Here is a 16,756-nt window from a genome sequence, read left to right as displayed (position 1 = left end):
AAACTCTTCCAAAGTTCGTTTTTATCTCTACTTGGATATCCATCTCAGATACCTGTTTTATTTATTTATATAATTATCTCCCTCAACTGGATATTAGTATGAATATATGGGTAGAAAATATCTGATTCATTTTTTTCCCTATCTGCTAACGGGTTAAGCATAACACGCTTGCGGGTTGCTAGACTTCCAATACTGACTGCATTTGAGGTACCAGAAATATGAACTAGGAATTATGGCAAATGAATTGTTGTCCTTGTATTTTTTCCCCACTTTTTATCATCAAGATTGAACACCCATATAACCACCACCTTATTCAATGATTGTCAACACCTGTCATATCTGCTTCATTTATCTATGTATTTTTTGAACCATTTCAAAGTTGCAGACATCATGATACATCATCCCTAAGTACTTCAAATAAGGATCTTCTGCATAACCGTAATACCATTCATCACACCTAAGCAAGTTAACAATTCATATTCCGATTTCCTCAACTCTTCTCAAACTATCTTTTATTCTGTATTTATTCCAGCCCAGGAGCCAACCAAGGGTCATACATTCCAAAGTGGTTGTTACCTGTAGTCTCCTAGAATGGGACTTCCCCCTTCGTTCTTGACATTGGCTTTTTGAGAGACCAGCAGTCTGACTGTGCTAGTGTTTACCTTACTTCTCTATCCCCTGTATTTTCTTTAAAACAGAAGTTCAGACTTTAAGCTCCATTTAGGATTGGGCTAAATATTTTGGCAGGAATTCTTCATGAGTGATACCATGTGCTTTATATTACACTACCCAGAAGACACAAAATGTGAGGTTATCCCATCATTGACACACTTAGTTAAGGAGAGTGACCACCATGGGCATCTGGGTGGCTCAGTTGGTTAAGCAATTGCCTTTGGCTCAGGTCATGATCCCAGAGTCCTGGGATCGAGCCCCGCTCCTTATTCCTGCTTCTTCTTCTTCCTCCCAAGTAAATAAATAAAAATCTTAAACAAACAAACAAACAAACAAAACCAAAAACAGTAACCACCAGATATTGCCATTGGAAAAGAATATTCTTTCCTTTAGCAAGTAATTTATGGGGGCAGTACTTTGGCATCCTGGGAATGCCCTATTCCCCATTAGCTTTTCAATTATTTCATTTATAGCAAACTAGTCTTTTGTTCCTTCTACTCTTTTTTTTTTTTTAAGATTTTATTTATTTATTTGACAGACAGAGATCACAAGCAGGCAGAGAGGCAGGCAGAGAGAAAGAAGGAAGTAGGCTCCCCACCGAGCAGAGAGCCCAATGCGGGGCTCGATCCCAGGACCCTGAGATCATGACCCGAGCCAAAGGCAGAGGCCTACCCACTGAGCCATCCAGGTGCCCCTCTACTCTTTTTATTGGCAGTTATTTTCAGTAAAAAGCTTTTCCTCAGCAACTGAAAATGATCTAAAATCCAAGGCAAATGCATTCTTCATTCCCATAACAGTTTATTTTCAAAGTAAGAAATCAGTGTATGAATCACCACCACTGTTGGTAAATGAGTCTTTCCCCTTTCTCTATTTTAAGATTCATCATGAACTTATGGAATTTTAATTCAAGGTGTTACAATCAATCTGGATACTAAACAGTCCCAAGTTTGTCCAAACTTGCCATCCTGCTGATACACGTCCATTAGTCTTTGCCCTCTTCCTCGCTTTCTAGCACAAGATACTCCAGGCTCACCTGGTACTTTCCCTGATGCCTTCTACTTCTGACCAAGCCACCAAGTGCCTGGACAGGTCTCTCATTTGATTCAAATTTCCCCACTGTAAAATAAAGAAAATAAGGCAAGTCTTCCCTGCCCCATACCCCCATGGGGAAAATGAAAAGAAATAACATATACAGTCATGACACTTAGATCATGGGGTCAGGTTGAACTGACCACTACTATTCAGAAAAACCCCAGGCCAGGAGCCATAATCAAGAACTCCAGAGACCTTTTACCCAATTGCCTCCCCAAAGAATGCTTCTGCTCAGCTCTCTACCTTCCTTCTCACACTAGAGGACGCTGCCTTTCCTCCTTCCCGCCAAACAGTCTATTCTCACCTTCTCCTTCAAACATCTTAGTCACGTCCTCCCACAGGGACGCCCCCTCCTTGGCCTTCTTTGGATGGCGCAACTTCACCCAGGTGCTGGCCTCCACGGGCAGGGTGATCAGGAGCTGCTGTAGCATGATGACTTCAGCACTCCTTTCCGGGGCTCTCTGCCTCAGCCCACAAGACAGAAGGTCCTATCTGGTTTTGGCCACTTTGGGTAAGCAAACTGCTGGGACCTCGGGCTTCACAGTTGTGCTGGAGTCCTCCACTCTCGCATACCCAGGGAACATACAGTACCAAAATCCAGAGTCTGGACCTTTTAATGTCTAGGCTCGCAAGGACCTTCTCGTCTTGAGCTCCATCCCTCTCCTCGGCAGGCAGCTGGAGGCTCCAGGTTTCTAAGCAGCACCCTGGGGATACTGGACAGAAAATATCAGTCAATAAAAGCATCTAGAAAGCTGAGTCGCACGGTCAGAATTCTAGAACTTACACCAATCAGCGAATATTTTTCACAAAAGATACAGGGAGATGGTGGGTCTATGCAGCCCACGCGGTCCAAACCCCTGTGCTGGTGTCGTGAAGCACAAAGAGATGATGAAAGCCCAGTTCTTTGATGTAGGTAGTTATGTTTAAACTAGTTGAGATTTTAGAATCCCAAAGGCACTGGGTTTGAATCCCAGCTCCTTCGCCTCACTTGGCCGAGGCAAATCACGGAACCCCTGCAATCCCGTCTCTTCCTCCCGCAACGGAGAGAATAAGGCTTTCTCCAAGCCTGGACCTCGCAGCCTTTGGGCGCGACCTGGGCGCACCACGCGCCACGGGGGACCGCAGGCGGGGCGGAGCCGGCGCTTCCGTGGCCCCCGCCCCAGACCCCGCACAATACACCCGCTCACCCCCTGGTCCGCGCGCCCGCTTGCCCTTGCTCCCTCGACCCGGGGCCAGCAGCCCTCCGCACAGCTCGGAGATGCTCCCACGTAGCGCAGCCGTGGCCGGTGCGCATGCGCGGCAGCGGCCTCCGCGCGTGGTTCCCAGCGTCCTCCCGGGCTGCGTCCGGCTCGCGGCGCCTCCCGGGATGCTCGCCCGGCGGCCGGGTCGCTCCGTGGCTCCAGGCTCGCTGCTGCTCGGCATCCCCACCGCGGGGGATGCAGCCCCACTCCTGCGGAAGGAGGGGGGGAGCCGGTGCTCTTGTCCCCACCCAATCTACTGAATAGAGCCGTCTGCCCTCGGCCGGCCGGCAGGAAGCGAGTGAATGTTTCCATGGGGAGACTGGAAACCATTAACAAAAGGGAAACGTCTGTATCACTTTTTTTCCGAACAACGTTGCTATAAACGAATCCATAGTGCTTTTACTTCATATGTACGTGGAAAAGACTGAGAATGGAATGGAATCCCGTGTCTTACTAAAAGAATACCATGATCAGGTCGTTTTTTGTGCTGCCATCAATACATTCTTATGTTAATTGCTTTCCTTATAGTTCTGAAATGCCAGAAAATACACAAAAGAAAAATAATTATTACCTAGAATCTCATCAAGCAGAGATAAGCATTGCTAACATTTCGTGCAGACTTACACACACACACACACACACACACACACCCATGTTTTTTTCATGCATTTTTATGTATTCTCTAAAAAATGATTATACTCTAATGCACTTTTATTGGTGAGTTTTGTCTCCTCAACAAAATAGGAGTACATCATTCCAAAAACACTTCTACATCAATAGCTTATAAAAAATTTAGAAAATAAAATGAAACTATGTACTTGCTAGCTGTTGTGAACTGAATGTTTGTGTCTCCCCACCCACCTCTGCAATTTCATATGTTGAAGCCCTAAACCCCTGGTGTAGTTGTATGTGGAGTGAGGAAGTAATTACGATTAAATGGAGCAATAAGGGTGGGGCCCGTGTCCCACAGGATCAGTGTCCTTATAAGAAGAGGCACCAGGGGCGCCTGGATGGCTCAGTCGTTAAGTGTCTGCCTTCAGCTCATGTCATGGTCCCGGCGTCCTGGAATTGAGCCCCACATCAGGCTGCTTGCTCCGCCGGCAAGCCTGCTTCTCCCTCTCACTACCACTGCTTGTGTTCCTTCTCTCTCTGTGCCTGTCTCTCTGACAAATAAATAAATTTTTAAAAAGAAGAGGCACCAACCTGGGTGGCTCAGTGGGTTAAGCCGCTGCCTTCGGCTCAGGTCATGATCTCAGGGTCCTGGGATCGAGCCCCGCATCGGGCTCCTTGCTCAGTGGGGAGCCTGCTTCTCTGTCTGCCTCTGCCTGCCTCTCTGCCTGCTTGTGCTCTCTCTCTCTCTCTGTCAAATAAATAAATAAATAAAATCTTAAAAAAAAAAAAAAAAAAAAAAAAAAGAAGAAGAGGCACCAGAGGACTCACTCTCTGAAGGTGTAGGCACTGAGGAAAGATCATGTGAGGATTTAGCAAGAAGGTGCCATCTACAGGCCAGAAAGAGTTCTCACCCTAAACTGACCCTGCCAGACTTTGATCTGGAACTTCTAGCAGCACAAATGTAAGAAAGTAAATTTCTGTCATTTAAATCACCAGGTCTATGATATTTAGTTATAACGGCCCAAGGAGTTTAATGCACTTGGCATACAGTATTTACAGAGCACGAGGCTTTGTTCTCAGTGCATTATGTATTTAACCTATTTAGTCCTCATAAGACCCCCTGAGGCAATTCCCAGTTGGCAGATAAGAAAAGTTAAGTAATTTGCCCTGCATGATACCTTTTGCAGGTGGTGAATCCAGGCAGTCTATGCTCCCATTCATGGCCTAACAAAAACACCACATAAAATAGAGTAAAATGTTAATGGTAGGTAGTGATACATGAATGCACACTGTAAAATTACTCCAACTTTTCTGTATGTTTGAATATTTTCATAATAAAACATTGGAAAATATGGCAAAGAATAAGAATTATGTGGAACATTATAAATAAAACTACAAAAGTTACTGATTTAGATAGACTATGACAAGCACCACATTCATGGATTGAAATGGAGCATTCTAAGTATGTCACTTTTCCTCCACTTTAATGATCCTCCACTAAATCTCAACTTTTCTTTTTACTCAGTTAAATGATGCTGAAGTTTACTTGGAATGGTAGATATTCTAGAATGGCCAATAAAATTGTGCAGCAATAATGAATTCAAACTTGCCCTACCAATATGATGTAAGATATAATCTTGTATTATAGAGGGACAATAATCAAGATAAAACTAGTGTCAAAATAACTCATAAATTAATGACATGGTTTTGGAAGCCCATAAACAGACTTGATAATTTATTTAAACTTAATATATTATAAAAAGTGATATTTCAAATTGGTGAGGTAATGATAGATGTTTCAATAAGTGACATTAGATCACTAGTTGGCCATTTGAGGGAATTGTGTTAGTCTGCTTGGGCTGCTGCAATAAAATACTACAGACTGGATGACTTAAACAGCAGAAATTTATTCTCTCACAGTTTGGGAGTTGGGAGGTCCAAAGTCAAGGTGCTGGCAATATAGGTTGCAATCTGAGACCTCTTCTCTTGTAGGTGGGAGCCATCTCACTGTGTGCTCACATGACCTCTTCCTGTGTGTATGTGGGAAGAAAGAAGGAGCTCTTTGGTATTTCTTCTAATAAAGACACTAACCCTATCCTTATGACTTCATTCAACCTTAAATACTTCCATAGAGTCCCTATCTCCAAATATAGTCCCTTTGGGGGTTCAACATGAATTTGAATTTGGCTGGGACACTAAACACCCGGTGTATAAAAGGAACATATCAAATGGGATTTCTACTATACATGTTAGATATCATGTAATTTTGGGAAAGTTAAGCTTTGAAATATTCAGAGAGGTGACTCTACAAATAGTTTTGTGATTAAGCCTCTTTGCAAGTAACAAGTTCACCAGAATTGCTTTCTAAGTTAAAAGGATGATGGTGGTGGTGGTGATAATAATTGGCAGGATTCTGGAGTGTCTTTGGGAATCCAAGGAAGAAGTGATTAGCCCAGTCTGTGGAAGGTTAGGGACCAGTGTATCTGGTTAGTGCTCAAAGCGTTGCCCTCTACACTCCATACCACCAAACTTAATATGGTTCAGTTTTAGCATCTCCTAGTGTCTGTTGCTCAATTCAAAATTCTAGATCTTGGCAAGATCATTTAATCAGTGAGTGGTGACCAGATGGGCAGGCAGGGTCCTAGTAGACCTGGTTTCTGGGCACTCACCCCCATAAGTAGGGGGCAGTTCCCAACAAAGGAGAAGTGTTCCAGACTGAGAAACAATATGCATGTTCCTTGATTCATTGAATGACGCAAGAAAGATGCTAAAACATGATTTTTAAGTACCAAAAAAAAACCCCAAGATAAAACTAGTGTCAAAATAACTCACCCCAAATAGATAAATTTATGATTATTTCAAATATTCCAAATAAAATATTAGGAAATAAAGCCAGCAATGCATTTAAGACATACTATATATGACCAAGCAAGGTCAAGAGCAAAATCATAAGATCAAAAGGCATTAATAATATTTAGCAGTCATTACTAATATACATTTATTTGTTTAACAAGTAGTTATAGAGCACTTACTCTTTGTCAACTATTGTTCTGATTAATATACTGAAAACCCAACTAAAAAAAGACTAGAAGGAAACTACTTGAATATAAAAAAACTATTTACAAAAGACCATAGCAAATAGTATTCTAAAATGATGCAACACTAAAACCATTTTGCTTAAAATCAGAAATCTGCCAGAGCATTATTTTTTAACATTGTCTTGGAGGACTTATCAAATACAATAATATAAGGAAGGTAGCAAATATATTGGAAAAGAACAGTTAGAGCTATATGTGTCCTTTTGCTGATAATATGATATATGACAGACCATCTAGAAAAACCTGAGTCTTGAATAAAAACTAAAATAAGTGGGAGACTTTCATGTAAGGGACTTGCCTCATAAGAAATACACACAAAATAAATATCTTTCTCACTCTAGAAATGAGCATATAGGAGTGTCCGGATGGCTCAGTTGGTTAAATGACTGACTCTTGATTTCAGCTCAGGTCATGATCTCAGGGTCCTGGGATCGAGACCCACGTCCAGCACCTTGCTCAGGCAAAGTCTGCTTATTCCTTCTCTTCTGCTCCTCCCCCTGCTAATGTTCTCTCTCTCTCTCTCTAAAATAAATAAATAAGTAAAATCTTGAAAGAAAGAAGCATCTAGAATGAAATGTAGACGAGAGCAGTAAAAACAAGCATTATTAAAAGTCATAAAACAAGATTTGAATAAATGTAAAAAAGTATATGACACTTGAGGGAGATTTGATCATTACTGTCAAGTAATATAAAACTTCATTGCAATTCCTCTTAGAATTCCAACAGGGTTTCACTTTGATTCCTGAACTAGATAAAAAGATCTTAAGAATAAGGTCCAAAAAGAGACAAAAATTCTCTTTTTTGGAAAGAGAAAAGGAAACAGACAGTGATGGAGGACTTGCCTTCCAGATATTACAACATGCCAAAAAGTCATTATGGCCATGTAACTATGATACTGGTGAGAAATGACCAAAAAAAAAAAAAAAAAAAAAAAAAAACACCACCAATGTAACAGACTTGGGAATCCAAAAATAGGTTCTGGTTTATATGAGATTTTAGTAAGTGACAAATATGGTAGTTTAATAAATGAAGCTTATAGAATTTTAGTATTTAGCAATCTGAGAGAAAACAAAAATAGATCTCTATCTTAACACATATTAAGAAATAATGCCAGTTGCATTAAACCCTTACATGTAAAAACAGAACAAAAATCTTACAAGAAAAAAAAATCTTGCAAGAAAATCCAAGAGAGTACATATATAATTTAACAGTGAGAGAAATGCTTTTAACCAAGTCTGGGAACCTAACTAACATGCTTGACTATATACAAATTAAAAACCTTTGTAAGCAAAAGAAGTCTGAAACAGTCAGTATGACATGAAATACATGTGTAATCCAGATGACAGACAAAACAGGTATTTGATTGACTCTAAAATACCATTCATGGTAAAATACACAATTATGTATGTAGCACTAATACAAAAAATCCTGCAATTAAATTAATGCACAGTGCTTTCTTTAGCTTAGAATTTTATGTTACACTTAATGAAAGAGCTCTTTGGATTTTTTTACACATCAGTTTTTTCTTAAAGATTTTATTTATTTATTTGATAGACAGAGATCACAAGTAGGCAGAGAGACAGGAGGAGAGAGAGGGAGGAAGCAGGCTCCCCTCTGAGCAGGTAGCCCGATGCAGGGCTCAATGCGGGGCTCGATGCGGGGCTTGATGCGGGGCTTGATCTCAGGACCCTGAGATCATGACCTGAGCCAAAGGCAGAAGCTTTAACCCATGGAGCCACCCAGGCGCCCCATTTTATCACATCTCATGTCGCTGGGTTTCTGTTTCTTTCTGAACATAACAGTTTTTTCATTGTAATGCCAAGTCACTCTCTAACTATTAAGATATTTGAAATAGCAATTAAACTCAACACATCTAGAACCAACAGTGCACATAACTGATGCCTGGGCAATCACGGTCGATAACAATATCTCAATTACTGATCTCAGATTAGCTTCAGCCACGTAAAAGGGGGTGTGAGCAGAGGGAGAAAAAATAACTCCACAGTACAATGGGCAAAGGATAGAATTAAATAAATCACAGAAGAGAAATCCAAATAGCAAGCATATGAAAAATAGCCAAACATGGAAATTAAAAGTAATAATGAGATACTGCTTTCTACCCAAATTGGTCAAAAATAAGAAGTATAACAGCTATTGCAAATGGCAATGCAGAGAGAGATTATTCCCATACATTGCTAATAGAAGTTGCACCAGGGTGCCTGAGTGGCTCAGTTGATTAAATGCTGGATTCTTGATTTTGGCTCAGGTCATGATCTCAGGGTCCTGGGATCAAGCCCCACATGGGAATCTGCTTGAAGAGTCTTTCTTTCTCCCTCTTCCTTTCCCTCTACCCCTTCCCTTGCTCATGCGTGCTCTCTCTCTCTCTCTCTCTCTCTCTCTCTCTCTCAAATAAATATATCTTTAAGAAAAAAGAGAGATGGGGGCGCCTGGGTGGCTCAATGGGTTAAAGCCTCTACCTTCGGCTCAGGTCATGATCCCAGGGTCCTGGTATCAAGCCCCGCATCCAGGGAGCTTGCTTCCCCTCCTCTCTCTCTGCCTGCCTCTCTGCCTGCTTGTGATCTCTGTCTGTCAAGTAAATAAATAAAATCTTAAAAAATTAAAACTAAAATTAAAAGAGAGAGAGAGAAAGTATGCACCAGCCTTTTGGAAATCAATCTGGCAATATCTCTTAAAATAAAAATATATACCTCTTTTGGCAAAGCATTCACGCCCCCTTGGAAACAAAAGCACTGTTACAAAGGACAAATGTAGGAGGATGTTTACTGCAGAACATTTCTACCAGCGGAAAATGTGAAGGTAAATGCCCAAGAGTACAGAAACTGCTGAATAAATCATGATATACCCACACACCAAGGCCTTGTAAAAGAATTAGAGCTATACATCACTTGGCAGGATTTCCATGGGATTTTTAAAAAAGATTTGTTTATTTATTTGAGAGACAGTGCACACGTGAAGAGGAGGGTAGACAGAGGAAGAGGTAGAGAGAGACTCTCAAGCAGAATCCCTGCTGAGTGCAGAAACCCCTTCAGCGCTTGATTCCAGGACCCTGAGATCATGACCTAAGCCAAAATCAAGAGTTGGCCACTTTACCGACAGAGCCACCCAGGCACCCCTCCATGAGATATTTTTAAGTGAGAAAATATTAGATTAAACCATATGAGCTTCCTGGTATGTAATCAATTTCAACATATAAAAAGGCAATTTCATATGATTAAGCCTAATAATTATCCCATCAATATGTAATTGTGTGTGCATATGCACACATATATATGCATACACAATAGTGAGGATTATGTGAATATAGGGTATAAAGAAAAATACATACTAGGTTGTTGACATGTACAATGAAACAAAAGCAATATAACATGATCTAGAAGCAGGCTATTATAACCGTAAGCTCGAACTGGGGATTTATCCCAAATGATGTTAGCTGTATCCCACTGAAGCTCTCACATCCCTTTTTTATTTCAACAAATGTACTCAACAAGAGAATGATTTGTCTACTGTAAATAGGAAAGCAGCAATGCCATAAAATATGATAAAAATATTAAATCCAAGAAATTAAACTTTTAAATATTTTTAAGATTTTATTTGTTTATTTGAGAGAGAGAGAGCACGAATGGAGGGGCAGGGGCAGAGAGAGAGGGAGAGAGAAGAGAGGGCAGAGAGAGAGGGAGAAGCTTCCTGCTCAGCAGGGAGCCCGATGCCCGGTGCTCAATCCCAGGATGCAGGGATCACAGCCTGAGCCAAAGGCAGATGCCCAGCTGACTGAGCCACCCAGAAGAAATTAAACTTTTAAATAAATAAAACAATTACTAAATCCAGTCAATTTTTTTAAAAAAATTATTTTATTTTTATAAGATTTTTCTTAATTATCAGAGAGAGAGAAAGCACAAGCAAGGGGAGATGCAGGGAAAGGGAGAAGCAGCAGACTCCCCGCTGAGCAGGGAGCCTGATGCAGGACTTGATCCCAAGGCCCCAGGATCATGACCTGAGCCAAAGGCAAATGCTTAACTGACTGAGCCACCCGGGTGTCCCCTAAACCCAGTCAATTTTTAAAGTACATATCTGAAAATAAATTTCTTAATGCAAAGAATAGAATTGTTTATCAACTCAAAAGGGAGGAGAGATTTAGGTTCATGTCCCTTAGTTTAAAAAAAAAAAAAGAAAGAAAGAAAGAAATGAGCTTCTATATTAATAAGTTTCTGTTTTTCCATTTTGATATGAGCCATCGCTGGAAATCCATGCATAGTGTATGATGGCAAGATACTTAACTGTATTCTTTCATGGAGCTAGAAACTCACCAAAATTATCCCAATAGGACATCTAATTCAATATCTAGAATACATTCTTCAAAATATTTGCTTATGTCTACATAGATGTTGGGGAAAATCTCCTCACCTAGTCCATTAGATCAGAAAACCCTTATGAAGACATTTTATCAAGTCTTTCATATGTCTCTTCATAATCTTCAAAATATAGACTCAGGGACTAGTTCAGTTGAGTTATTAACCATATCATCCAAAGAAAAGGTCCCAGCTCACTCTTAAAGAGGCATGCCCCCAACTCCAGTTACACAATATTGAATTTAATGCACTCCATCCTTAAAGTGGAAAACAGGTACAAACCTTGCCTTGCAGGTCTGAATTTAGATTGTTCAAGTTGTCAACATTTTGAAAGAGAAAACTAAGTAATTCAGCTGGCAAAATCGAGTTTATTTGGAATAACAGAGAAATTGCAATTCAGGATAAGCAAAGAAGAACAGGTCCGAAGAACAGGCAGGTCCAAAGAACAAAGGAGGAGAGCATCCTTTTATAGAGGAAAGAAGGAAGTTGGGAGGGGCTGTTTTGAACCAAAATGCATTGAAGGAAAGCGAGAGTTCAGGTGGTGGTAGCTTCTCACTGGCTTGCAGGAGGTGGAAGTGGTGGTGGCCTCTCACGGGCTATTGCCAGGCACCTCGTCTTCCTGTTGGACATCTCCCTTCTTCCTGTTGGACTAGGCAAGCTGTGACTAGTGATGCTAGTGAGAGCCCTCCTTTCATGGCTTCCCGAATCCATTTTGAGTTAGGTTTCCTTCACACATTTTCACAAAGTGATAACTATATCCTGAGCCAGTGCTTCTTAGGCACATGCTCCCACAAAGTACATGTGTTCCAGAAACAGGAAGTCATTTTATCATCTTGAAGAGACAAATGGGGGTTCTTCTGTGGGAGAACCAATGAGCTTCTGAATGAAACAGAAGCTGTTTCGAATCATTGTCCATCTCTTCACGGAACTGAGAGAAAGTGAGACTTCAGGGTCGCACTCTCAGATGACTGACGATCTTAACAGCTTCAGTAGGTACTTGTCATATACATTCATCCCCAGGTTCTCCTTGGGCATAAACACTGTATTTCATTCAAGACACCACAACTGTTCATATTTTCATTACAATTTTTAGTCTTATCTCTTAGAAATGCCATTTTTTTAAACCACTGATTTATGATCGGGTTAAAAGGAAATTAATGTTATCAATAGAGAGTCAGGCCCAATTCCAATTTACAATGATACAGCCTTCCACACATTTTCTGTTAACAAGTGATTGTCAACTTCTAGCAGATGAATGCTGAAGAGAATGCAGAAGAAATCCAGGCTAGCACTCAGGATCATCTATATTATCCATGTTTCCAAGCATTTTGGATGGAAAATGTAGTTATGGTAGCTAATGCTATCTGTGTCCTGTGCCATATCCTTCAGACCTTCCAGTGTGCTCCAGTGGATGTCAGTTGCCAGTGTCTGCACCTCTCTGCCTGAAGCTGGGCTGCCTCCAATGTCTAGGAATTAACATTGACTACCCTCCCACCACCACAACCACCAGCCCTCCTACACCAATGACTCTTGGCGTTGGTAAGAGAATGCCCAGTCTGGTCACCACTAGGTGGCATAATTCTGAGGTCTGTATTTTGCAGTTTCCCAGAGTTTTGGTGAGACTAATCTGTCTCCGACAGTGGCAACTAGTTTAACAGTATGCGTTTTACTGGCTGCCTATCTTTGCCTGTCTTATTTCCCCCACTTCCTGATTGGTATTTCCTGTGTTTCCCAAATCCACTACTTGCACTCCATCCTTGTCTCAGAATCTGCTTCGAAGAGAACCCAGATCAGTCACTGAAAGCGTAAACAATGATCCTGTAAGTTACACATTCCTTGTAAGGTGAGTTATCATGTCTTACCAGGCGGCATTACCCTCATCCCAAGCAATAACCTTGAAATTACAATTTTAATGTACCAGTTCTAATTCTTTTAGTACATATTAAAATGAATACATAGACCATTTATCAAGCTATACAATTATAATTTGTGTACTTTCCTATACATAGGGTACACTTTAATTAAACAATTAAAAAGATAAATATGTAACAAAGTTGTCTTTCAAAGCCACAGTCACCCCTGGTTCTGAACTTCCTCTAGTAAATTCATTCAGCTTATAAATCATCTTGCTGCCTCACTTAAATTATCCAGAATTTTGCTAGAGTCCTCCTTTCTTTTCAGGGGACAACTTCACTTATACATGAGAGTAAACAGAAGTTATTCTCTCTTCTCTGATCTTCTTTGGAACAATCTTCAGACTTTTATGTTTGCAGCTACTCATTTCACTAGAGGTAGGTCCTCAAAGCTAATGCCCCTTCTCCATCCTTGGACACAATGGGACAGAACAAAGCCATCTTCATCTTGCTTTGCTTAAGTCCCCACAAAATGAATAAACCAGACACTATAGTTTTGTGACACATTTTATGGAACAGTCAGAGAAATTCAGAACTCAATTTGTAAATAACTCTCTCTCTCTCTCTTTTTAAAGATTTTATCCATCTAGTTGACAGAGAGAGAGAGAGATCACAAGTAGACAGAGAGGCAGGCAGAGAGTGGGGAGGGAAGGACCCTGAGATCATGACCTGAGCTGAAGGCAGAGGCTTAACCCACTGAGCCATCCAGGGGCCCCTAACTTGAACTCTCTTAAGGAGAAAGTACTGGACAATATGGTACTTCTCAAGGACTGTGGTCACAACCCCCATCCCATAGGTACACTTTACTTTGAGGCTCTAAGTCTGCAATTCCCTCCTGTGGGAAAACAACACGCCCTCACAAAAACGGGTCTCATCCCCTGGCCTTTCTGCCTTCCCAGTCTTTATCTTGTGATCTTACAGTCTAACCAACGGAAACAGATGCAATGCATGTATTTGGCTCCACTCCCTCAGAAGATCCCATCATAACACAGAGAAAGGGATTTGAAACCAAAGCCATAAACTCACAGGGACAAACTGAATGGAGAAGAGGAAAAAAACAAAAACAAAAAAACCCCCAAAACTTTGGAAACTAGAAAATGGATGGATTAATGATGACAGACTTATGAGTTCTGAAAAGGTTGGATATGAGGCAAGCAGTGGAGAAAGCCAAGAAGCAATCCAATTTACATTGCAGAATCCCAAAAAGCAAAGCAATGAGTTGCCTTGGGTACCTCTGAAAATGGGGAAAGTGATGTTAAAAAAAGAATATTGATTACAAATTTGTTGCAGAAGCAGTTAGATTTCCAATACCTCTACACTATGTAGTCAAAGTGACTATCCTTTTACTTCTCTGCAGGGGACTGGAAGAGTAGTCTCAGGGGAGGATAATAGAAGAGTCTCTGAACTGAAGGACACCAGGCGCACTTGAAGCAGTGGAAGAGACAATGGGGCAAGGTTAAAGGAAAATGTACACATTGAACTCAAGACTCCCAACCTTCTTTCCAGAATGCTTCCACTCAGGTCTATCTATATTCCCTGGGCAACAAATTAGAAAAAAAAAAAAGTCTCCAATGACTCCAATTGGCCTATGAGAAAAAGATCTAAGTATTATTGATACTGGGTGTTCCCCAAGGATATGGCCCAGGCAGACCACCGCCCAGTTCATGATGGGCAGCTCTGGTCTCAAGGCACCTAAGTCTCATGATCTGGGATTCAATCCCCACCAGGGCCAAGTGGGGAAATAGTTACTTGCCAAAGAGGGCATAGCTTCAAAATCCATAGTTGCCTCCTTGCTGGTTCTTTAATTGGGGCTGTAAGAGTCTCCATTCAGTATTCTGATCTGCTACTGATGTAAGAAATCATAAGGGTTGTAGGCAGAGCTGCCCATAGCCTGAACTAGAAGAGACCCTTTTCTGGGCTCTACTTGAAGTAGACTGCCTTTCAGGTCAGTGCAATAATTGGCTGGACTAACACACCCATCAACAATACATGTTCTTAACAAATCCAAAGAGACTACCAAGTACTGTACTTCTCTTTTAATACAGAGGGTAGAGAGTTCAGGACTTTAAAGGGGTTATTCCAACATGCCTAAAATAATTCATTGATGTGGCTGGATTCCCTATAGATTGGATTATGGTACAGATAGCCTATTACTTCCTGCTTAAAACAACAAGAGTCATTTACAATCTTTCATAGATTCCATGAATCAAGAATTTAGACAGGGCACAGAGCAGACAGTTTGCCTTTGCTCTATGACATTGGGAGCCTAACTGAAAAACTCAAAGGCAAAATGCTGGAATCATCTGAAGTTTTATTCATTACCAAATGTGGTGGCTGAGTTTGAAGGGCAAGAAACCCGAGGTGGATGGGGAATGGTAAGCCATATTTCCCTTTCACAACCTAGCCTCGGGGGGTCACACTGGGTCGTATCTGCTGCATTCTATTGGTCAAGGCAATTATGAAGTTCTACTTATTCAAGGGGAGAGAAAATGATCCCACCTTTCAATGGAAGAATGCCAACATCATCTTATAAGATGAACATGTGTGATGGGATATACATCGGTGAGCCATCTCTGGAAAATATAATCTACCATAGTGATGCAGTCAAGGCCTCTATAGACTACGTGTGGCATAGATCTAAGAGCTGGCATATTCTCCAGAAGGAAGGGTAAACTCATACTGCTGTTCTATCAGGTGGGGCCAAACTGCTTCTGATATTTTTGTCAAAATATATACAAAAGGGATAGATGCCCTCTCACAAATTATCATGGTATTGGTTGTCTATCAAGTGTCATGCACTATCCTGGTTTGATTCAATAAGGAAATGAGTTCTGGAAGAGCAGCTGCAGTGGGTATCACTCAGTCTGGAGCTCTTAGTATGGGAAGCATCACAATGCATCTGTTATGTCTCTCTGGTCACAGTAATCTCTACAATTTCCCCAGAGATGTAGTACTGTTACTGACTCATTAGTTTGGCATGGAAGAGCTCTAGGAGCTTCCTCTTCTCCATTCATTTCTTAGGAGTTCTTACTTCACAGGTCAACAAACCAATGTGGGAATTCCATCAGTTGCTAAAGACAGTTTTTCCAACTAAACACGCATGAACTTAAGGGCTTAAGATTCCACCAGGCCTATGGTGAGGCTGAATTGGGTAAAACTCCATTACCTGATCCCCATAAGCTCCCACCCAAACTTACGGACAGTAGCATTTTGGGTACTCAGGAATTAGTGATATCTAACAGCTAGTATCCCAACGTTGCCCAAGTGTTCGCATAGTTGCCCTGGTGTAGTTACCCAGATAAAATGGTAATGGGTCCCTTTGGGAAGAGCTAGGAGTATGTGCTTTTACAGGGGTCTTACTAAGCTCCCCCTTCAAGGATACCTGGCCTCCACATTATTCAATCAGCTCTAGATCTGTGAACTAGTGCTGGTCTAACAACAGAATGCAGGGCTGCATTTCTATCTTGATGACATCTCTCTCTAGGCCTGGAGAAATTTTTGCTACACAGTCAAATAAGACTTTAGTGTGCAGCCATTTATCTGGGACTCTATCCCAATTAATCACCTCTAAAGATCTTAGTGTCCGATCTGATTATCATAAATTGCATGCAGGTCACTGTTAAAGACTTCTATTTTGGAATATCCCAACTTCCCCGAAAATAGGAAGTACATGTCACTAGCATTCTTGACCTACAGGGAACACCTGCTAAGTCATGTTTTAATTATTCTAGTACTTCTATAACAAAAGATACCTCAAGCCT

The 16,756-nt window shown here is 41.1% G+C and overlaps 1 protein-coding gene across 1 annotated transcript in view; it reads right to left on the bottom strand.

Moving 5' to 3' along the window:
- The window catches only part of ZFP69B (ZFP69 zinc finger protein B), a 33,851-nt gene that overhangs the window by 9,559 nt on the left and 7,536 nt on the right, over positions 1 to 16,756 (bottom strand). Inside the window, exon 2 of the mRNA XM_032877402.1 lies at positions 2,069 to 2,477. Within this exon, the coding sequence (XP_032733293.1) occupies positions 2,069 to 2,195 (127 nt within the window). The 5' untranslated portion in view covers positions 2,196 to 2,477. The remainder of the gene's footprint in view (positions 1 to 2,068; positions 2,478 to 16,756) is intronic.

Source organism: Lontra canadensis, unplaced genomic scaffold (assembly GCF_010015895.1).
Source record: "Lontra canadensis isolate GAN:19392208 unplaced genomic scaffold, GSC_riverotter_1.0 scaffold60, whole genome shotgun sequence".
NCBI lineage: Eukaryota > Metazoa > Chordata > Mammalia > Carnivora > Mustelidae > Lontra > Lontra canadensis.
Note: the sequence above shows the minus strand (reverse complement) of the source record. Positions and strands in the feature narration are given on the sequence as shown.